This window comes from Salvelinus alpinus, chromosome 7 (assembly GCF_045679555.1).
Source record: "Salvelinus alpinus chromosome 7, SLU_Salpinus.1, whole genome shotgun sequence".
NCBI lineage: Eukaryota > Metazoa > Chordata > Actinopteri > Salmoniformes > Salmonidae > Salvelinus > Salvelinus alpinus.
Genome location: NC_092092.1, coordinates 60,309,176 through 60,333,338, shown reverse-complemented (window position 1 = coordinate 60,333,338; position 24,163 = coordinate 60,309,176). Strand labels below are relative to the sequence as shown.

Below are 24,163 nucleotides of genomic sequence, written 5' to 3'. Positions count from 1 at the left end.
GCTGTAGAGTTCCTGTCCCCAAAGTGTCTGCGTAACGCGGTGGATAATACGGAATAACAGGGAGATTGGAATGATAGAGGACGCGAGACTGTCTCCATCTGTATATTTTCACTGATATAATAACCACTAAACATGTGATGAAAAGAAATGAGACTACAGCCAAAGCCAAGACTAAGTAAAAAGTCAGGTTGTCATTGTACTCCTTGTCGTGCGTAAAGTCAGTGAACTCCGAGATCACTTCAGGGAAGCTGTCCGCCACCGCCACGTTAACATTGACTGTAGCTGAACGAGAGGGCTGCCCGTTGTCCTCCACTACAACAGTGAGCCTTTGTTTCACAGCATCTTTATCATTGACTTGGCGTATAGTTCTTATTTCTCCATTCTGTAAACCCACTTCAAACAGCGCCCTGTCTGTCGCTTTCTGCAGTTTATACGAGAGCCAGGCATTCTGTCCAGAGTCCACATCAACAGCCACCACTTTAGTGACAAGATAGCCCACATCTGCTGAACGAGGCACCATTTCAGCCACCAGAGAGCTGCTAGTCTGGACTGGGTACAGAACCTGAGGCGTGTTGTCGTTCTGATCTTGGATCATTATTTTCACAGTCACATTGCTACTGAGTGGAGGAGAGCCTCCATCCTGCGCTTTTACACGGAACTGGAAATCCTTGATCTGCTCGTAGTCAAAAGAGCGCACTGAATGGACGACTCCACTATCAGCACTAACGGACACATATGAGGAGACGGGCACTCCGTTAACCGAGGAGTCCTCCAAAATGTAAGAAACACGGGCATTCTGGTTCCAGTCAGCGTCTCTGGCTTTCACTGTGAATATAGAGAGGCCCGGTGTGTTGTTTTCTATAATGTAGGCCTCATATGAGCTCCTCTCAAAGACAGGCGCGTTGTCATTCACATCTGATATCTGTAAGGTGAGAGTGACGCTGCTGGAGAGCGAGGGCACTCCCTCATCAGAGCACGTCACACTGATGTTATACTCAGAGGCTCTCTCTCGGTCCAAGTCACTGTCTGTTACCAGACTGTAAAAGGCGTTGGATATGGATTTAATGGTGAATGGAATGTTTTCATTTATCCCACAGTGTACCTGTCCGTTACTATCAGAATCTGGGTCGTTAACGCTGATCATGGTTATAACTGTATTAGAGATAGAGTCTTCCGCTATTGAACTAGACTTTGACATTATAATAATAATGGGACTGTTGTCATTGACGTCAATAACATCTATGATTATTTTACTGGAATCAGAAAGCCCTCCTTCGTCCATTGCTTCGATAAACATTTGATAATATTTTGCCTTTTCATAATCTATATGACCGATTAGTCTAAATTCACCACTTTCGCTGTCTAACTCAAAGAGATCAGTGCTGCTGGACAAAGAATAACTAACTAACCATGCTATTAGACCCTTTATCCGCATCCGAGGCGCTAACAGTGGCCAATAAGGCTCCTTTAGGTGAATTCTCAACAACCGTTGCTTTGTAAATCTCCTGCGTAAAAACAGGTGCATTGTCGTTTATATCTAACACTGTAACATGTATCTGTACTGTTCCAGATCGCTGCGGTTCGCCTCCATCTGTAGCTGTTAACACTAAAGACAGCTGCTCCTGTTTCTCCCGATCTAAAGGCTGCTGCAAAACCATCTCTACCTTTTTACTTCCATCGGGTTGATTTTTTAGTTTTAAATTAAAATGATCAATGGGTATAAGAGTGTAGCTCTGGAGACCGTTAAGATCAACGTCGGGATCTATTGCTATCTCCAGCATAAATGTAGCGCCAATCACTGCAGACTCACTGATTTCAAAACGTTTCTCCGTCTTCTTAAAACTAGGAGCATTATCGTTTACATCTGTAATCTCAACAGTTACTCGAAAGAATTCCATGGGATTTTCTAGAATTATCTGAAAATGTAAAGCGCAAGGCGTTGTCTGTTCACAGAGAGCTTCACGGTCTATTCTGTCTTTGATGAGGAGAACTCCCCGTTCTTTATTCAGCTCGATGTATTCTGCGCTGTCTCCAGTAAAAATACGAGCTTTCCCTGATTTCAGTCTTTTAATATCTAAACCCAAATCCTGCGCTATGTTACCGACTAAAGAGCCTTTCGCCATTTCCTCCGGAATGGAGTAACTAATCTGCCCGTGCACTGAACTGAGGGAGAGGACCGAGATGAACAACAGTACTTGCCGTGTCATTGTTCTGTCCGACATTTTCTCTGCCATATCAAGCAACAAACACGTTACAATCCGTAAAGAACGCCGTGATATTCCATTAGTTTTCACTGTTTAGTGAAGAAAAAAAGATGTCCCTAAACTCCACCACTCTGGAACAAAAGAATCTCAGTACGGTGTCTCCGTGCTTAGTGTTCTCTGTAACCCGGACTGTGCGCTCTGCATGCGGCTCTTTCGCTCTCTAATATACCGAGATGGTGGGGGAGGTACTGCTGCAAATCTGCTCTAAAACTGCAACACACTGACCAACAGCGTCCCTCTGAGTTCAATCCACTCAACTACAAATATACTTAAAAAGAAACACCTTCCAACATATTTGGGAAGGTGTGAATCTCCATGGAATAAAGCATAGCACTATCAAGCTTCACCCAACCCAGTAATGTAGGCTATATTAACACATTTCAGCCCATGTATGTAGGACAAATGTAAACAATGATGCCAGTAGTATGTGGACAAGAAATATCGAACAAAATACACGTTACGCTAAACTAATCCTCGGGACAGAAAGCAACTTTCTGCAACTATAACCAGCACTATGGTATTACTGTGGATTTTGTAGGATACAGAAAACGTGTATATACCTATGAATCCAATTTCTAGTACAGAAAACGTTTGCTCATCTTTACAAAGGTTAGGCAATATCCCTGTATAATTCACTCTTTACTATGTTACAGGATCTATTGCAATACAGCCGCTTTGGAGAGCAGCGCTGTTCACCACCGTGGTGCTGAAATGGCCAAATATCAGTGGAATTCAGAGCATTTCTGACCATGGAACCTTCGCAGGTATAAAGACAAGATTTAGAAACAGCTAAAATCGCAAGAAATAGTTACAAATGTACATGTCACAGTTCAACAATAGATTAAAGGGAAGGATAATGACTCAAATAAAACAGACCTCTAGTGGGGAGTCTGGTTCATCCAGGATGTTCTGTTCACTCTGCATCCGCTGCATCGTCCCTGTAGAACTGGGGTCCATTATCAGTACGTTCTGACTACAGGGTCTGACGAACTTACAGTCACTCTTTCTGGAGTCAGTCGTCCTGCACACCTCGTAATTGTACACGTGCTGTAGAGTTCCTGTCCCCAAAGTGTCTGCGTAACGCGGTGGATAATACGGAATAACAGGGAGATTGGAATGATAGAGGACGCGTGACTGTCTCCATCTGTATATTTTCACTGATATAATAACCACTAAACATGTGATGAACAGAAATGAGACTACAGCCAAAGCCAAGACTAAGTAAAAAGTCAGGTTGTCATTGTAGTCCTTGTCGTGCGTAAAGTCAGTGAACTCTGAGAGCACTTCAGGGAAGCTGTCCGCCACCGCCACGTTAACATTGACTGTAGCTGAACGAGAGGGCTTCCCGTTGTCCTCCACTACAACAGTGAGCCTTTGTTTCACAGCATCTTTATCATTGACTTGGCGTATAGTTCTTATTTCTCCATTCTGTAAACCCACTTCAAACAGTGCCCTGTCTGTCGCTTTCTGCAGTTTATACGAGAGCCAGGCATTCTGTCCAGAGTCCACATCAACAGCCACCACTTTAGTGACAAGATAGCCCACATCTGCTGAACGAGGCACCATTTCAGCCACCAGAGAGCTGCTAGTCTGGACTGGGTACAGAACCTGAGGCGCGTTGTCATTCTGGTCCTGGATCATTATTTTCACAGTCACATTGCTACTGAGATGAGGAGAGCCTCCATCCTGCGCTTTTACGCGGAACTGGAAATCCTTGATCTGCTCGTAGTCAAAAGAGCGCACTGAATGGACGACTCCACTATCAGCACTAACGGACACATATGATGAGACGGGCACTCCGTTAACCGAGGAGTCCTCCAAAATGTAAGAAACACGGGCATTCTGGTTCCAGTCAGCGTCTCTGGCTTTCACTGTGAATATAGAGAGGCCCGGTGTGTTGTTTTCTATAATGTAGGCCTCATATGAGCTCCTCTCAAAGACAGGCGCGTTGTCATTCACATCTGATATCTGTAAGGTGAGAGTGACGCTGCTGGAGAGCGAGGGCACTCCCTCATCAGAGCACGTCACACTGATGTTATATTCAGGGGCTCTCTCTCGGTCCAAGTCACTGTCTGTTACTACAGTAAAGAAATTATTTGATGTTGATTTCATTGCAAAAGGAATGTTTTCATTTATAGAGCACTGCACTCTGCCATTATCACCAGAGTCTGGGTCTTGAATATTCATCATAGTTACGACAGTACCAGCTTTAGCATCTTCGGAGATCACGTTTGATTTAGACATAATGTTAATATTAGGCTTATTATCATTGGTGTCAACTACTTCAACTATCACTTTGCATGAATCTGTAAGTCCTCCGTCATCACTTGCCCGCATGCTGATCTGAAAACGTCGTGTCTTCTCGTAATCAATATTTCCTATCAATCTAATCTCGCCGTTGTCCTCGTTAACGTCAAACATTTCTCTGACATCATCTAAAGTGTTTCGAACTGAATAGGTTACTTTGCTGTTTGATCCATGATCGGCATCTGATGCGCTCACTGAAGTTACAAGTGTTCCTTTTGGGGAGTGCTCAGTAACGGTAGCTTTATATATATGCTGCGTAAAAACGGGTGGATTGTCATTGGCGTCTAGTACAGTGATGAGTATCTGCATTGTTCCTGATAGCGGAGGCTCTCCTCCATCTACTGCTGTTAATATCAGAGATATTTGTTCCACTTTTTCACGATCTAGAGGTTTCTTTAAAACCATCTCTACGTTTTTATTGCCATCGGCTTGATTATGCAATTCAAGAGCAAAATTATCGGTTGGTTTCAACGTATATCTTTGTAGGCCATTGATACCGACGTCCTGATCCATTGCTCCGTCTAATATAAATTTTGCTCCGCTGACTGCAGACTCGCTTATTTTAAATTGTACGTCACTCTTTTCGAATGATGGATTATTATCGTTAACATCCGTTATCTCAACAGTTATGGTGTAAAATTCCATCGGGTTCTCCAGAATAATCTGAAAATGTAGTGCGCAAGGCGTCGTCTGTCCGCAGAGAGCTTCACGGTCTATTCTGTCTTTGATGAGGAGAACTCCCCGTTCTTTATTCAGCTCGATGTACTCTGCGCTGTCTCCAGTATAAATACGAGCTTTCCCTGATTTCAGTCTATTGATATCTAAACCTAAATCCTGCGCTATGTTACCGACTAAAGAGCCTTTCGCCATTTCCTCGGGAATGGAGTAACTGACCTGCCCGTGCACTGAACTGAGAGAGAGGACCGAGATAAACAACAGTACTTGCCGTGTCATTGTTCTGTCAGACATTTTCCCTTCAACATGAAGCAACAAGCACCATATAATCCGTTATGAGAATAGTATATTTCCTTCAGATGTAAACAGAGAAAATAACAAAATGTTCTACCAATAATCCGTATCTCCAGAACAAAAGAATCTCAGTGCGGTGTCTCGGTGCTTAGTGTTCTCTGTAACCCGGACTGTGCGCTCTGCATGCGGCTCTTTCTCTCTCTAATATATCGAGATGATGGGGGAGGTACTGCTGCAAATCTGCTCTAAAACTGCAACACACTGACCAACAGCGTCCCTCTGAGTTAAATTCACTGAACTACAGAATACGAAAAATATTACAAGATATTTGGGCTGGTTAGAATCTGCATGGGATCCAATGCAGCACTATCATTCTATATCAACACATATAGGCCTAAGTATTAATGACCATGTAAACCAACACGACAGTAAGATGTGGATGAATTGAAACTATGCTAATATAGGAAACTACAAGACACCCATTGAAATACAGCCTCTTCCGCTGTCCATGACCATGGTGCTGAAATGGTCACATATTAGCGGAATGAAGAGCATGTCTGACCATTAAATCTTGCAGGTACGTATTGGATTTAAAACAGGTAAAATCACGCGATGGATAAACAACAGAAAATCGTATTTTTAGGGAAAAGATAATGATTAAAATATAACAGACCTCTAGTGGGGAGTCTGGTTCATCCAGGATGTTCTGTTCACTCTGCATCCGCTGCATCGTCCCTGTAGAACTGGGGTCCATTATCAGAACGTTCTGACTACAGGGTCTGACGAACTTACAGTCACTCTTTCTGGAGTCAGTCGTCCTGCACACCTCGTAATTGTACACGTGCTGTAGAGTTCCTGTCCCCAAAGTGTCTGCGTAACGCGGTGGATAATACGGAATAACAGGGAGATTGGAATGATAGAGGACGCGAGACTGTCTCCATCTGTATATTTTCACTGATATAATAACCACTAAGCATGTGATGAACAGAAATGAGACTACAGCCAAAGCCAAGACTAAGTAAAAAGTCAGGTTGTCATTGTAGTCCTTGTCGTGCGTAAAGTCAGTGAACTCCGAGAGCACTTCAGGGAAGCTGTCCGCCACCGCCACGTTAACATTGACTGTAGCTGAACGAGAGGGCTGCCCGTTGTCCTCCACTACAACAGTGAGCCTTTGTTTCACAGCATCTTTATCATTGACTTGACGAATAGTTCTTATTTCTCCATTCTGTAAACCCACTTCAAACAGCGCCCTGTCTGTCGCTTTCTGCAGTTTATACGAGAGCCAGGCATTCTGTCCAGAGTCCACATCAACAGCCACCACTTTAGTGACAAGATAGCCCACATCTGCTGAACGAGGCACCATTTCAGCCACCAGAGAGCTGCTAGTCTGGACTGGGTACAGAACCTGAGGCGTGTTGTCATTCTGGTCCTGGATCATTATTTTCACAGTCACATTGCTACTGAGAGGAGGAGAGCCTCCATCCTGCGCTTTTACGCGGAACTGGAAATCCTTGATCTGCTCGTAGTCAAAAGAGCGCACTGAATGGACGACTCCACTATCAGCACTAACGGACACATATGATGAGACGGGCACTCCGTTAACCGAGGAGTCCTCCAGTATGTAAGAAACACGGGCATTCTGGTTCCAGTCAGCGTCTCTGGCTTTCACTGTGAATATAGAGAGGCCCGGTGTGTTGTTTTCTATAATGTAGGCCTCATATGAGCTCCTCTCAAAGACAGGCGCGTTGTCATTCACATCTGATATCTGTAAGGTGAGAGTGACGCTGCTGGAGAGAGAGGGCACTCCCTCATCAGAGCACGTCACACTGATGTTATATTCAGGGGCTCTCTCTCGGTCCAAGTCACTGTCTGTTACTACAGTAAAGAAATTATTCGACGAGGATTTCATCGCAAATGGAATGTTTTCATTGATGGAACATTGGACTTTCCCATTTTCACCAGAGTCTGGGTCTTGAATATTCATCATAGTTACGACAGTACCATGTTTAGCATCTTCGGAGATCACGTTTGATTTAGACATAATGTTAATATTAGGCTTATTATCATTGGTGTCAACTACTTCAACTATCACTTTGCATGAATCTGTAAGTCCTCCGTCATCACTTGCCCTTAAATTGATCTGAAAATTCCGTGTCTTTTCATAATCAATATTTCCAATCAATCTAATCTCGCCGTTGTCCTCGTTTACTTCAATAATTCCACGAACATAATCTAACGTGTTTGTAATTGAATACGTAATTTTACCGTTTGAGCCGTGATCTGCATCTGATGCGCTGACTGAAGTTATAACTGTACCTTTTGGGGCATTCTCAGTTACAGTTGCTTTGTAAAACTCCTGAGTAAAAATAGGCGCATTATCATTGACGTCTAGGATGGTGATGAGTATTTGCATTGTCCCTGACATACGCGGCTCGCCACCATCCACAGCTGTCAACACTAAAGTAACATCCTCATGCTTCTCTCGATCTAGAGGTTTCTGTAAAACCATCTCAACCTTCTTATTCCCATCTGCTTGATTAACCAATTTCAGAGCGAAATTATCAGTTGGTTTCAACGTATAGCTTTGGAGGCCATTGATACCGACGTCAAGATCCATTGCTCTCTCTAACACGAATTTTGCTCCATTGACTGCAGACTCACTGATTTTGAATTTGATTTCGTTTTTTTCAAAGGTTGGAGGGTTATCATTAATATCTGTAATTTCAACCGTAATACTATAAAATTCCATCGGGTTCTCCAGAATAATCTGAAAATGTAAAGCGCAAGGCGTTGTCTGTTCACAGAGAGCTTCACGGTCTATTCTCTCTTTGATGAGGAGAACTCCCCGTTCTTTGTTCAGCTCGATGTATTCTGCGCTGTCTCCAGTATAAATACGAGCTTTACCTGATTTCAGTCTTTTGATATCTAAACCTAAATCCTGCGCTATGTTACCGACTAAAGAGCCTTTCGCCATTTCCTCGGGAATGGAGTAACTGACCTGCCCGTGCACTGAACTGAGAGAGAGGACCGAGATAAACAACAGTACTTGCCGTGTCATTGTTCTGTCCGACATTTTCCCTTCAACATGAAACAAGGACATTATAATCCGTAAAGAAGTCTGTGATATTCTATTCCTTTGAAGTTCAAAAAATTCAAGTAAAATTACTCAACAATCCGTAGGTCTGTCTCTCGTACAAAATAACATCAGCTCCGTGTCTCCGTGCTTAGTGTTCTCTGTAACCCGGACAATGCGCTCTGCATGCGGCTCTTTCTCTCTCTAATATATCGACATGATGGGGGAGGTACTGCTGCAAATCTGCTCTAAAACTGCAACACACTGACCAACAGCGTCCCTCAGAGTTCAATCTACTGAACAACAGATACACTTTAAAGAAGCAAACACCTTCCGACATATCTGGGAAGGTGTGAATATGCATGGAATAAAGCACAGTGCTGTAACGCTTTACCCATCTCATGTAAGCTATATCAACACATCAGGGGCAATGTATTGAGGAGAATTGTAAATCAAGATGCCAGAAATATGTGGACAACAAATGTCATACAAAATACACCTTGCATGAAGCTGTAGGCTACATCTTGACAGAAAGCGAGTTTCAGTAGTCTAAAACCAGCAGTATGGTATAATGTGCATTGTGTACTGCAAGTAAAATAAACGTATCAATCAAATTCATGTTGCATAAACCGTTTGCCTCACCTTGACAAGCGTTAGGCAATATCCAGTACGATTTAATCTCTACTATTAAATAGGGTCCATTGAAATACAGCCTCTTTGCAAAGCAGCGCTTTCCATGACCATGGTGCTGAAATGGCAGTTTAGTGGAATGAGGAGTATTTCTCATGATGAAATGTTCCCCGGAATACAAACTCCATTTAAAACACTTTGAATAGTTTAAGGGAAAAGATAATGACTCAAATAAAACAGACCTCTACTGGGGAGTCTGGTTCATCCAGGATGTTCTGTTCACTCTGCATCCGCTGCATCGTCCCTGTAGAACTGGGGTCCATTATCAGTACGTTCTGACTACAGGGTCTGACGAACTTACAGTCACTCTTTCTGGAGTCAGTCGTCCTGCACACCTCGTAATTGTACACGTGCTGTAGAGTTCCTGTCCCCAAAGTGTCTGCGTAACGCGGTGGATAATACGGAATAACAGGGAGATTGGAATGATAGAGGACGCGAGACTGTCTCCATCTGTATATTTTCACTGATATAATAACCACTAAGCATGTGATGAACAGAAATGAGACTACAGCCAAAGCCAAGACTAAGTAAAAAGTCAGGTTGTCATTGTACTCCTTGTCGTGCGTAAAGTCAGTGAACTCCGAGAGCACTTCAGGGAAGCTGTCCGCCACCGCCACGTTAACATTGACTGTAGCTGAACGAGAGGGCTGCCCGTTGTCCTCCACTACAACAGTGAGCCTTTGTTTCACAGCATCTTTATCATTGACTTGGCGAATAGTTCTTATTTCTCCATTCTGTAAACCCACTTCAAACAGCGCCCTGTCTGTCGCTTTCTGCAGTTTATACGAGAGCCAGGCATTCTGTCCAGAGTCCACATCAACAGCCACCACTTTAGTGACAAGATAGCCCACATCTGCTGAACGAGGCACCATTTCAGCCACCAGAGAGCTGCTAGTCTGGACTGGGTACAGAACCTGAGGCGCGTTGTCATTCTGGTCCTGGATCATTATTTTCACAGTCACATTGCTACTGAGAGGAGGAGAGCCTCCATCCTGCGCTTTTACGCGGAACTGGAAATCCTTGATCTGCTCGTAGTCAAAAGAGCGCACTGAATGGACGACTCCACTATCAGCACTAACGGACACATATGAGGAGACGGGCACTCCGTTAACCGAGGAGTCCTCCAAAATGTAAGAAACACGGGCATTCTGGTTCCAGTCAGCGTCTCTGGCTTTCACTGTGAATATAGAGAGGCCCGGTGTGTTGTTTTCTAAAATGTAGGCCTCATATGAGCTCCTCTCAAAGACAGGCGCGTTGTCATTCACATCTGATATCTGTAAGGTGAGAGTGACGCTGCTGGAGAGCGAGGGCACTCCCTCATCAGAGCACGTCACACTGATGTTATATTCAGGGGCTCTCTCTCGGTCCAAGTCACTGTCTGTTACTAAAGTAAAGAAATTATTTGTCGTTGATTTGATTGTAAATGGAATATTGTCGTTTATCGAACACTGGACTTTACCATTTTCACCTGAGTCTGGGTCTTGTACATTAATCATAGTTACTACAGTACCGGGTTTAGAATCTTCTGTTATGACGTTAGTCTTGGACATAATATTAATAGCTGGTTTGTTATCATTTATATCAATGACGTCAAGAATTATTTTACATGAATCAGTCAGCCCTCCGTCATCACTGGCTTGTATATGTATCTGATAATGGTGAGCTTTTTCATAGTCTATTTCCCCAGTTAATATAACTTCACCATCAACATAATTAATTTCAAACATTTCAGGAAAATCGTCCTGTGTATTTGTTACTGAGTATGTTATTTTGCCATTAGTGCCCTGATCAGCATCGTGTGCACTGACCTTAGTAACAACTGTACCTTTCTGTGCATTCTCAGTAATTGTAGCTCTGTAAATCGGCTGCGTAAAAATTGGGGCATTGTCATTGGCGTCTAACACGGTGACGTGTATCTGTGCAGTACCAGATATCTGAGGCTCTCCTCCATCCATTGCTGTTAACACTATTAATATTTGCTCTTGTTTTTCTCGATCTAGAGATTTCTGTAAAATCATTTCGACATTTTTACCACCACCTGGCTGATTTTGCAGTTTTAGTGCAAAATTACCATTTGAACTGAGAGAATAGCTTTGGAGGCCATTAATACCAACGTCTGGATCTATAGCTCTCTCCAAAATGAATTTAGCTCCCGTCAGAGCTGACTCGCTAATTCTAAACGTGATATCACTTTTCTTGAAAACCGGTGGGTTGTCATTGACATCAGTTACCTCAACAGTAATGGAATAAAATTCCATCGGGTTCTCTAGAATAATCTGAAAATGTAGTGCGCAAGGCGTCGTCTGTCCGCAGAGAGCTTCACGGTCTATTCTCTCTTTGATGAGGAGAACTCCCCGTTCTTTGTTCAGCTCGATGTACTCTGCGCTGTCTCCAGTATAAATACGAGCGTTACCTGATTTCAGTCTTTTGATATCTAAACCCAAATCCTGCGCTATGTTACCGACTAAAGAGCCTTTCGCCATTTCCTCGGGAATGGAGTAACTGACCTGCCCGTGCACTGAACTGAGAGAGAGAACCGAGATAAACAACAGTATTTGCCGTGTCATTGTTCTGTCCGACATTTTCCCTTCAACATGAAACAACAACCGCCTTATAATCCGATAAGAGAACAGTATAATTCCTTCAGATGTATGTCCAACAATAAATAAAAAAAATAGCAATAATCCGTATCTCTGGAACAAAAGAATCCCAGCTCCGTGTCTCCGTGCTTAGTGTTCTCTGTAACCCGGAATGTGCGCTCTGCATGCGGCTCTTTCTCTCTCTAATATATCGAGATGATGGGGGAGGTACTGCTGCAAATCCGCTCTAAAACTGCAACACACTGACCAACAGCGTCCCTCTGAGTTCAATCTACTGAACAACAGATACTTCAAAAATAAACACATTCCAACATATTTGGGAAGGTGTGAATCTCCATGGAATAAAGCATAGCACTATCAAGCTTCACCCAACCCAGTAATGTAGGCAATTGAATCACATATGACCTTTCTATACATCTGCCCTGGCCGACTCAGTAAGTAGAGCTCTTGGGGGGGTTAAAGAAAAAACAAAAACACAAAGATATTGATTATGCCACGTATTCCAAACTGTATCAGATATGCGTGTGTCCTGTTTTTGACTATTCAGCAGGAATGTTGAGGTATCTCAAAAACGAACATGTCCATAACAGTGCGTTATTTTGTAGGTACCCACAATGTTTGCATCTATACTGGCAATAACTGGGGACATGCGCTGGGAACCCGATGAGATGAGATGGAAGGCGTGTATGGTGAGACTTTGGAATAGACCGTTGGATATACCAATTGCCAGAATAGTCAGCAAAGTTTTTCCAATGGGATCTCTCCAAAAGGGGAGCATGGGCAACTGAAATGTCTGACATTTTCCAACAGTCTGACTGTGAACAGTTGTACGAAAAGCGAATTAAGTGAGACATAGACGCTGTTAAAAAAAACTGATTACGCAATATGAAAAGAAATGAAAACCTTTTGTTTGATTAAGGGTGAATTCGTGTGTGAGAGATATATTATGAACAACCTACATATAAGCAAGAGATCGCTATGTGCCCATGTAAGATCAGGGATATTGCCCCTGCGTAGTGAAACAGGTAAGATCAGGGATATTGCCCCTGCGTAGTGAAACAGGTAAGATCAGGGATATTGCCCCTGCGTAGTGAAACAGGTAAGATCAGGGACATTGCCCCTGCGTAGTGAAACAGGTAAGATCAGGGATATTGCCCCTGCGTAGTGAAACAGGTCAGATCAGGGATATTGCCCCTGCGTAGTGAAACAGGTAAGATCAGGGACATTGCCCCTGCGTAGTGAAACAGGTAAGATCAGGGACATTGCCCCTGCGTAGTGAAACAGGTCAGATCAGGGATATTGCCCCTGCGTAGTGAAACAGGTCAGATCAGGGATATTGCCCCTGCGTAGTGAAACAGGTCAGATCAGGGATATTGCCCCTGCGTATTGAAACAGGTAAGATCAGGGATATTGCCCCTGCGTAGTGAAACAGGTAAGATCAGGGATATTGCCCCTGCGTAGTGAAACAGGTAAGATCAGGGATATTGCCTCTGCGTAGTGAAACAGGTAAGATCAGGGATATTGCCCCTGCGTAGTGAAACAGGTAAGATCAGGGATATTGCCCCTACGTAGTGAAACAGGTCAGATCAGGGACATTGCCCCTACGTAGTGAAACAGGTAAGATCAGGGATATTGCCTCTGCGTAGTGAAACAGGTAAGATCAGGGATATTTCCCCTACGTAGTGAAACAGGTAAGATCAGGGATATTGCCCCTACGTAGTGAAACAGGTAAGATCAGGGACATTGCCCCTACGTAGTGAAACAGGTAAGATCAGGGATATTGCCCCTGCGTAGTGAAACAGGTCAGATCAGGGATATTGCCCCTACGTAGTGAAACAGGTAAGATCAGGGATATTGCCCCTGCGTAGTGAAACAGGTCAGATCAGGGATATTGCCCCTACGTAGTGAAACAGGTAAGATCAGGGATATTGCCCCTACGTAGTGAAACAGGTAAGATCAGGGATATTGCCCCTACGTAGTGAAACAGGTAAGATCAGGGATATTGCCCCTGCGTAGTGAAACAGGTCAGATCAGGGATATTGCCCCTACGTAGTGAAACAGGTCAGATCAGGGATATTGCCCCTACGTAGTGAAACAGGTCGGAATAATGGTGAAATGGAAGAGAAAAGACGATGACCTCGAAAAAATAGAGAATGAAATTGATTTGATCCTCTACGGACCTTTCTACCACAATATATGCTTGTCTTTATTGCAGAAAGCCCACCAGATAAACCCTGAAATGATGTGGCTGAGCCATGAGGAAAAACTGACATGTTTTTTTTGTCCATTGTGTATTTCTGTTTGCGGATTTTTTTAGATAAAGCCTGGAATTAAAGGAAAATGGCGACCTACAATTCAATTAAACAAATAAGTAGCTCCTTTATAGCAAATGGCACGTATGTATATAAATTCTGTGTAGACCTGTCTCACACTTGAATCATCTCTTGGTGCCACACTTGGTTCAAATGCCTTCCGTTTAAATTTTCTGAATTAATTAATTTACATATTTATTTATTTATTTTATAATTTTTCCTGCTCTAGGGATAAAATGACTGCTTGGATAACCTTATTTACTATTATGTGTTGATTTCTTTATCACTCTTTATGCGGTGAGAACTGCACAGAACACAGGAAGAATTATCACAGTGCATTAGTGTAATGTTTGTGTCAAAGGGTTGCAAACTGGCGATTAGACACGAAAATAAAATGTAATTCATTAATTCATATAAGACAATGTATTTAGGATAAATGTAAACCATGATACAAGAAGTAACTGAAGAAGAAAGGTCAAACAAAATACACCTTGCGTGAAGCTAATCATCGAGACCGAAAGCAACTTTCTGCAACTATAAGCAGCAGTATGGCATTACTGTGCATTACGTAGGCTACTAAAATGTGTATATATACATATGAATACAATTTATAGTACAGAAAACGTTTGCCTCTTCTTTACAAAGATTAGGCAATATCCCAGTATAATTCACTCTTTACAATGTTAAAGGGTCTATTGAAATACAGCCGCTTTGCAGAGCAGCGCTGACCACGAATGTGGTGCTGAAATGGCCAGATAACCGTTAAATGAAGAGCATTTCTGACCATGGAAACAGAGTTGATGTAGAAACAGTTAAAATAAAACATTAAAAACATAAACTAATTTACACAATAGTCAAACATTTTTGATTTAGGGGAAGGATAATGACTCAAATATAACAGACCTCTACTGGGGAGTCTGGTTCATCCAGGATGTTCTGTTCACTCTGCATCCGCTGCATCGTCCCTGTAGAACTGGGGTCCATTATCAGTACGTTCTGACTACAGGGTCTGACGAACTTACAGTCACTCTTTCTGGAGTCAGTCGTCCTGCACACCTCGTAATTGTACACGTGCTGTAGAGTTCCTGTCCCCAAAGTGTCTGCGTAACGCGGTGGATAATACGGAATAACCGGGAGATTGGAATGATAGAGGACGCGTGACTGTCTCCATCTGTATATTTTCACTGACATAATAACCACTAAACATGTGATGAACAGAAATGAGACTACAGCCAAAGCCAAGACTAAGTAAAAAGTCAGGTTGTCATTGTACTCCTTGTCATGCGTAAAGTCAGTGAACTCCGAGAGCACTTCAGGGAAGCTGTCCGCCACCGCTACGTTAACATTGACTGTAACTGAACGAGAGGGCTGCCCGTTGTCCTCCACTACAACAGTGAGCCTTTGTTTAACAGCATCTTTATCAGTGACTTGGCGTGTAGTTCTTATTTCTCCATTCTGTAAGCCCACTTCAAACAGCGCTCTATCTGTCCCTTTCTGCAGTTTATACGAGAGCCAGGCATTCTGTCCAGAGTCCACATCAACAGCCACCACTTTAGTGACAAGATAGCCCACATCTGCTGAACGAGGCACCATTTCAGCCACCAGAGAGCTGCTAGTCTGGACTGGGTACAGAACCTGAGGCGTGTTGTCATTCTGGTCCTGGATCATTATTTTCACAGTCACATTGCTACTGAGAGGAGGAGAGCCTCCATCCTGCGCTTTTACGCGGAACTGGAAATCCTTGATCTGCTCGTAGTCAAAAGAGCGCACTGAATGGACGACTCCACTATCAGCACTAACGGACACATATGAGGAGACGGGCACTCCGTTAACCGAGGAGTCCTCCAGTATGTAAGAAACACGGGCATTCTGGTTCCAGTCAGCGTCTCTGGCTTTCACTGTGAATATAGAGAGGCCCGGTGTGTTGTTTTCTATAATGTAGGCCTCATATGAGCTCCTCTCAAAGACAGGCGCGTTGTCATTCACATCTGATATCTGTAAGGTGAGAGTGACGCTGCTGGAGAGCGAGGGCACTCCCTCATCAGAGCACGTCACACTGATGTTATACTCAGAGGCTCTCTCTCGGTCCAAGTCACTATCAGTTACTAATGTAAAGAAATTATTCGCGGTAGGTTTCATCAAAAAGGGTATGTTTTCATTTATGGCGCATTGCACCATGCCGTTTTCACCCGAGTCTGGGTCTTGAATATTAATCATTGTTACGACTGTACCGGGTTTGGCATCTTCGGATATGACGTTTGATTTAGACATTAAATTAATAGCTGGTACGTTATCATTTATATCAGTTACCTCAATAATAAGTTTACAATTATCTGCCAGACCACCCTGATCTCTAGCTTCAATATCAATCTGATAATGTTTCGTTTTTTCATAATCCATAAACCCAACTAAATTCACTACACCGCTGTCTTTATTAACTTCAAACAGATGAGCTGCTCCAGATTTTGGAATGGAATACGTAATTCTCCCATTAGAACCTTCATCGGTGTCCGATGCGCTTACTGTGGTTAAAACGGTTCCTTTTGGAGCAACTTCGGATATACTAGCCTTATACTCAACCTGAGCACATACAGGCGCATTATCGTTGATGTCTAGTACAGTGATGAGTATCTGCATTGTTCCTGATAGCCGAGGCTCTCCTCCATCTACAGCTGTTAATATCAGAATTATCTGCTCCTGTTTCTCTCGGTCTAGAGGCTTCTGTAAAACCATCTCTACATTTTTAACACCATCTGATCGACTTTGTGATTTTAGGCTGAAATGATCAGTTGGTTTAAGTGAGTAGCTTTGAAGGCCATTAACGCCAACATCGTGATCAACTGCTCTATCCAAGACGATTCTGGCTCCTGCTATGGCGGACTCACTAATTTCACATTTCATTTCACTCCTTTCAAAAATAGGAGGATTATCATTGGTATCAGTTATCTCAATGGTAACAGTGTAAAATTCCATCGGGTTCTCCAGAATAATCTGAAAATGTAAAGCGCAAGGCGTTGTCTGTTCACAGAGAGCTTCACGGTCTATTCTCGCTTTGATAAGGAGAACTCCCCTTTCTTTATTCAGCTCGATGTATTCTGCGCTGTCTCCAGTATAAATACGAGCTTTACCTGATTTCAGTCTTTTGATATCTAAACCTAAATCCTGCGCTATGTTACCGACTAAAGACCCTTTCGCCATTTCCTCGGGAATGGAGTAACTGACCTGCCCGTGCACTGAACTGAGAGAGAGGACCGAGATAAACAACAGTACTTGCCGTGTCATTGTTCTGTCAGACATTTTCCGCGGCACCATGGAACAACAAATACCATATAATCCGTAAGAAATGTGAAATATTCCGTTAGATGTAAATCCAGAAAATAACACACTTTTCTGCCAATAATCCGTATCTCTGGAACAAAAGAATCTCAGTACGGTGTCTCCGTGCTTAGTGTTCTCTGGACCCCGGAATGTGCGCTCTGCATGCGGCTCTTTCTCTCTCTAATATATCGAGATGATGGGGGAGGTACTGCTGCAAATCTGCTCTAAAACTGCAACACACTGACCAACAGCGTCCCTCTGAGTTCAATCTACTGAACAACAGATACACTTTAAAAAAGGAAACAATGTCCAACATACAGTATCTTGGAAGGTGTGAATACGCATGGAATAAAGCACAGTGCTGTAACGCTTTAGCCAGCTCATGTATCAACACATCTGGGGCAATGCGTTAGGGAGAATTGTAAATCAAGATGCCAGACATATGTGGACAACAAAAGTGAAACAAAATACACCTTGCATGAAGAAACAGGCTACATCTAACAGAAAACACGTTTCAGCAGTCTAAAACCAGCAGTGTGGCATAACGTGCATTGCACTAATATGAACGTATGAATCAAATTCTTAAATAAAGCGTTTCTCATCTTTACAAACGTTAGGCAATATCCAACACCATTTACTCTGTACTATGTTGCAGAGTCAATTGAAATACAGCCTCTTTGCAAACACCGCTTTCCATGACCGTGGTGCTGAATTGACAGTTTAGTGGAATGAGGATCATTTCTGACCATGGAATGTTCCCAGGTATACAAACTGGATTTAAAACACGTAGCACCACACGATTATGCACATTTACGAAAAAAAGGCTTTAGGGTAAAGATAATGGTTTAAAGGTAACAGACCTTTATAGGGGAGTCTGGTTCATCCAGGATGTTATTTTCGCTCTGCATCCGCTGCATCGTCCCTGTAGAACTGGGGTCCATTATCAGTACGTTCTGACTACAGGGCCTGGCGAACTTACAGTCACTCTTTCTGGAGTCAGTCGTCCTGCACACCTCGTAATTGTACACGTGCTGTAGAGTTCCTGTCCCCAAAGTGTCTGCGTAACGCGGTGGATAATACGGAATAACCGGGAGATTGGAATGATAGAGGACGCGAGACTGTCTCCATCTGTATATTTTCACTGATATAATAACCACTAAACATGTGATGAACAGAAATGAGACTACAGCCAAAGCCAAGACTAAGTAAAAAGTCAGGTTGTCATTGTACTCCTTGTCGTGCGTAAAGTCAGTGAACTCCGAGATCACTTCAGGGAAGCTGTCCGCCACCGCCACGTTAACATTGACTGTAGCTGAACGAGAGGGATGTCCGTTGTCCCCCACTACAACAGTGAGCCTTTGTTTCACAGCATCTTTATCATTGACTTGACGTATAGTTCTTATTTCTCCATTCTGTAAGCCCACTTCAAACAGCGCCCTGTCTGTCGCTTTCTGCAGTTTATACGAGAGCCAGGCATTCTGTCCAGAGTCCACATCAACAGCCACCACTTTAGTGACAAGATAGCCCACATCTGCTGAACGAGGCACCATTTCAGCCACCAGAGAGCTGCTAGTCTGGACTGGGTACAGAACCTGAGGCGTGTTGTCATTCTGGTCCTGGATCATTATTTTCACAGTCACATTGCTACTGAGAGGAGGAGAGCCTCCATCTTGCGCTTTTACACGGAACTGGAAATCCTTGATCTGCTCGTAGTCAAAAGAGCGCACTGAATGGACGACTCCACTATCAGCACTAACGGACACATATGATGAGACGGGCACTCCGTTAACCGAGGAGTCCTCCAGTATGTAAGAAACACGGGCATTCTGGTTCCAGTCAGCGTCTCTGGCTTTCACTGTGAATATAGAGAGGCCCGGTGTGTTGTTTTCTATAATGTAGGCCTCATATGAGCTCCTCTCAAAGACAGGCGCGTTGTCATTCACATCTGATATCTGTAAGGTGAGAGTGACGCTGCTGGAGAGCGAGGGCACTCCCTCATCAGAGCACGTCACACTGATTTTATATTCAGGGGCTCTCTCTCGGTCCAAGTCACTGTCTGTTACTATAGTAAAGAAAGTATTCGATGTTAATTTCATCGCAAAAGGAATGTTTTCATTTATGGAGCACTGCACTCTGCCATTATCACCAGAGTCTGGGTCTTGTACATTAATTATGGTTACCACTGTTCCAGGTTCAGCATTTTCAGATATTGCAGTTGTTTTCGACATAATGTTAATAGATGGTTTATTGTCGTTCGTGTCAACTACTTCAACATTTATTTTACAAGAATCAGTCAGACCTCCGTCATCACTAGCTTGTACATGTATTTCATAATGTCGAGCTTTTTCATAGTCTATGTGTCCTGATAAAACCACAATACCACTGTCTTCGTTTATTTCAAATATTTCTGGAACATCATCTAGAGTATTGGTAATTGAATATGATATTCTACCATTAAAACCGTCATCGGCATCACTGGCGCTAACGGTACTCAAAACGGTGCCTTTTGCAGCATTCTCGGTAATGGTTGCCTTGTACATTTCTTGCGTAAAAACAGGCGCGTTGTCGTTGGCGTCTAGCACGGTTATTTCTATCTGCATTGTCCCGGACAGCGGCGGGTCGCCGCCATCGATAGCTGTCAGAGTTAAAAAAAGATGCTCTTGTTTTTCTCTATCTAGAGGTTTCTGTAGCACCATCTCCACCTTTTTGCTTCCGTCTGGTTGATTTTGCAACTTCAGAAGAAAATTATCGGTTGGTTTCAACAAATAACTTTGTAGGCCATTTACACCAACATCAAGATCCATCGCCCTTTCCAACACAAATTTTGCTCCGACCATTGCCGATTCACTAATTCTAAATTTCATCTCATTCTTCTTAAAGCTTGGTGCATTATCATTTATATCATGGATTTCGACTGTAACACTGTAGAATTCAATCGGGTCTTCCAGAGTAATCTGTAGATGAACAGCGCAAGGCGTCGTCTGTCCGCAGAGTGCTTCACGGTCTATTCTCTCTTTGATGAGGAAAACTCCCCTTTCTTTATTCAGCTCGATGTACTCTGCGCTGTCTCCAGTGTAAATACGAGCTTTACCTGATTTCAGTCTTTTGATATCTAAACCCAAATCCTGCGCTATGTTACCAACTAAAGAGCCTTTCGCCATTTCCTCGGGAATGGAGTAACTGACCTGCCCGTGCACTGAACTGAGAGAGAGAGCCGAGATAAACAACAGTACTTGCCGTGTCATTGTTCTGTCCGACATTTTCCCTTCAAGATGAAACAACAAGCGCCTTATAATCCGTTATGAAGTCAGTAATATTCCATTCGTTTACAGTTCAAAACACCAAAGGAAAATGATTCAACAATCCATAATTCTCGAAAAAAAGAAACGTGTCTCGATGTTTCCGTTCTAAGTGTTCTCTGTAACCCGGACTGTAATCTCTACATGAGGCTCTCTCTCTAATATACCGAGATGATGGGGGAGGTAGTGCTGCAAATCTGCTCTAATACTACAACACACTGACCAACAGCGTCCCTCAGAGTTCAATCTACTGAACAACAAATATTATTTAAAATAAATCTAACATATTTGGGAATGTTCGAATCTCCAACGGACGAAGCAGAGTACTATAACGTTATATCAACACACATAAGCTAATTCATTGAATGACAAATATAAACTAATATGTCAATGAGATGTGGACAACAAGTACTAACGAAAGACAGGTTGACTGAAACTCCTTAGAGGAAATTACTGGCTACACATTGTAAAACAGCCTCCTTGCAAAGGTCCGCTTTCCACGATCATGGTTCTGAAATGGCCACATCACTGGAATGAAGAGGATTTCTGAGCATGGTAAATTCCCAGCTATGCAGACTCGATATCGAAGAGTTAAAAATCACATGATGGTCTTAAAAAAATACACAAGAAAAAACATTGTTTTAGGGACAAAATAATAGTTAAAATATAACAGACCTCTGCTGGGGAGTCTGGTTCATCCAGGATGTTCTGTTCACTCTGCATCCGCTGCATCGTCCCTGTAGAACTGGGGTCCATTATCAGTACGTTCTGACTACAGGGTCTGACGAACTTACAGTCACTCTTTCTGGAGTCAGTCGTCCTGCACACCTCGTAATTGTACACGTGCTGTAGAGTTCCTGTCCCCAAAGTGTCTGCGTAGCGCGGTGGATAATACGGAATAACCGGGAGATTGGAATGATAAAGGACGCGAGACTGTCTCCATCTGTATATTTTCACTGATATAATAACCACTAAACATGTGATGAATAGAAATGAGACGACAGCCAAAGCCAAGACTAAGTAAAAAGTCAGGTTGTCATTGTACTCCTTGTCGTGCGTAAAGTCAGTGAACTCCGAGAGCACTTCAGGGAAGCTGTCCGCCACCGCTACGTTAACATTGACTGTAGCTGAACGAGAGGGCTGCCCGTTGTCCTCCACTACAACAGTGAGCCTTTGTTTCACAGCATCTTTATCATTGACTTGACGTATAGTTCTTATTTCTCCATTCTGTAAGCCCACTTCAAACAGCGCCCTGTCTGTCGCTTTCTGCAGTTTATAGGAGAGCCAGGCATTCTGTCCAGAGTCCACATCAACAGCCACCACTTTAGTGACAAGATAGCCCACATCTGCTGAACGAGGCACCATTTCAGCCACCAGAGAGTTACTAGTCTGGACTGGGTACAGAACCTGAGGCGCGTTGTCATTCTGGTCCTGGATCATTATTTTCACAGTCACATTGCTACTGAGAGGAGGAGAGCCTCCATCCTGCGCTTTTACGCGGAACTGGAAATCCTTGATCTGCTCGTAGTCAAAAGAGCGCACTGAATGGACGACTCCACTATCAGCACTAACGGACACATATGATGAGACGGGCACTCCGTTAACCGAGGAGTCCTCCAGTATGTAAGAAACACGGGCATTCTGGTTCCAGTCAGCGTCTCTGGCTTTCACTGTGAATATAAAGAGGCCCGGTGTGTTGTTTTCTATAATGTAGGCCTCATATGAGCTCCTCTCAAAGACAGGCGCGTTGTCATTCACATCTGATATCTGTAAGGTGAGAGTGACGCTGCTGGAGAGAGAGGGCACTCCCTCATCAGAGCACGTCACACTGATGTTATATTCAGAGGCTCTCTCTCGGTCCAAGTCACTGTCTGTTACTACAGTAAAGAAATTATTCGATGTTGATTTGATTGAAAACGGGATGTTTTCGTCAATAGAGCACTGCACTCTGCCATTATCACCAGAATCTGGGTCTTGAATATTCATCATTGTTACGACAGTACCAGGTTGAGCGTCCTCAGATATGGCACTCGTCTTTGACATTATATTGATTGATGGTTTGTTGTCATTTGTATCTATAACCTCAATAATTAATTTACACGCGTCAGAGTGACCTCCCTGATCTGTAGCCTGAACGTCTATCTCATAATGTTTACGTTTTTCATAGTCTATATGTCCATTTAATTTTACCACACCGTAAACATTATCAATTTCAAATAGATGGGATGCTCCCGATTTTGGAATAGAATACGTAATTCTTCCGTTCGAACCTTGATCGGCATCAGTTGCACTGATTGTTGTTAAAACGGTGCCTTTTGATACGTTCTCTGATACACTAGCTTTATACTCTGCCTGAGAACATACGGGCGCATTATCATTGGCGTCTAGTACAGTGATGAGTATCTGCATTGTTCCTGATAGCTGAGGCTCTCCTCCATCTACAGCTGTCAACAACAGAGATATCTGCTCCTGTTTCTCTCGGTCTAGAGGCTTCTGTAAAACCATCTCTACATTTTTAACACCATCTGAACGAGTTAATGTTTTCAATACGAAATTATCAGTGGGTTTCAGAGAGTAGCTCTGAAGGCCATTGACGCCAACGTCGTCATCAACTGCTCTTTCCAATACAAATTTAGCTCCGGTTAGCGCTGATTCACTAATTTCATATTTAATTTCACTCCTCTCAAAAATAGGTGAATTGTCATTGACATCGGTTATCTCAACTGTAGCTGTATAAAATTCCATCGGGTTCTCCAGAATAATCTGAAAATGTAGTGCACAAGGCGTTGTCTGTCCGCAGAGTGCTTCACGGTCTATTCTCTCTTTGATGAGGAGAACTCCCCTTTCTTTATTCAGCTCGATGTATTCTGCGCTGTCTCCAGTATAAATACGAGCTTTACCTGATTTCAGTCTATTGATATCTAAACCTAAATCCTGCGCTATGTTACCAACTAAAGAGCCTTTCGCCATTTCCTCGGGAATGGAGTAACTGACCTGCCCGTGCACTGAACTGAGAGAGAGGACCGAGATAAACAACAGTACTTGCCGTGTCATTGTTCTGTCCGACATTTTCCCTCAACATGAAACAACAAGCACCATATAGTCCGTTATGAAAATAGTATTATTATTTAAATTTTGAATCCAGAAAATAACACCATGTTCGGCCAATAATCCGTTTATCAGGAACAAAAGAAGCTCAACTCGGGTCTCGGTGCTTAGTGTTCTCTGTAACCCGGACTGTGTTCTCTGCTTGCGGCTCTTTCTCTCTCTAATATACCGAGATGATGGGGGAGGTACTGCTAAAAAACTGCTCCAAAACGGCAAGACATTG

General features: G+C 43.1%; 4 protein-coding genes across 23 annotated transcripts in view; all 4 read right to left on the bottom strand.

Moving 5' to 3' along the window:
- Nucleotides 1–24,163, bottom strand: part of LOC139581382 (protocadherin gamma-C5-like) — a 230,400-nt gene that overhangs the window by 59,825 nt on the left and 146,412 nt on the right. Inside the window, exon 1 of one of the 20 annotated variants that reach the window (XM_071411098.1) lies at nucleotides 21,508–24,093. The exons of 17 other annotated variants lie outside the window; for them this stretch is intronic. In XM_071411098.1, the coding sequence (XP_071267199.1) occupies nucleotides 21,508–23,901 (2,394 nt within the window). In that variant the 5' untranslated portion in view covers nucleotides 23,902–24,093. Of the gene's footprint in view, nucleotides 1–9,485; nucleotides 12,262–18,393; nucleotides 21,006–21,507; nucleotides 24,094–24,163 lie in introns of those variants that run through there. 2 more of the 20 variants (XM_071411091.1, XM_071411089.1) reach the window with 2 other exon arrangements.
- Nucleotides 1,853–5,540, bottom strand: LOC139581390 (protocadherin beta-16-like). The gene has a single exon (XM_071411105.1). It carries the CDS (start codon nucleotides 5,538–5,540, stop codon nucleotides 3,126–3,128), a length of 2,415 nt encoding a protein of 804 aa, XP_071267206.1. The 3' UTR covers nucleotides 1,853–3,125.
- Nucleotides 6,065–8,957, bottom strand: LOC139581385 (protocadherin beta-16-like). The gene has a single exon (XM_071411100.1). The coding sequence runs from the start codon at nucleotides 8,638–8,640 to the stop codon at nucleotides 6,070–6,072; it is 2,571 nt and encodes an 856-aa protein (XP_071267201.1). The 5' UTR covers nucleotides 8,641–8,957; the 3' UTR covers nucleotides 6,065–6,069.
- On the bottom strand, nucleotides 13,317–18,366 carry LOC139581389 (protocadherin beta-16-like). Its single transcript, XM_071411104.1, has one exon. It carries the CDS (start codon nucleotides 17,525–17,527, stop codon nucleotides 15,104–15,106), a length of 2,424 nt encoding a protein of 807 aa, XP_071267205.1. The 5' UTR covers nucleotides 17,528–18,366; the 3' UTR covers nucleotides 13,317–15,103.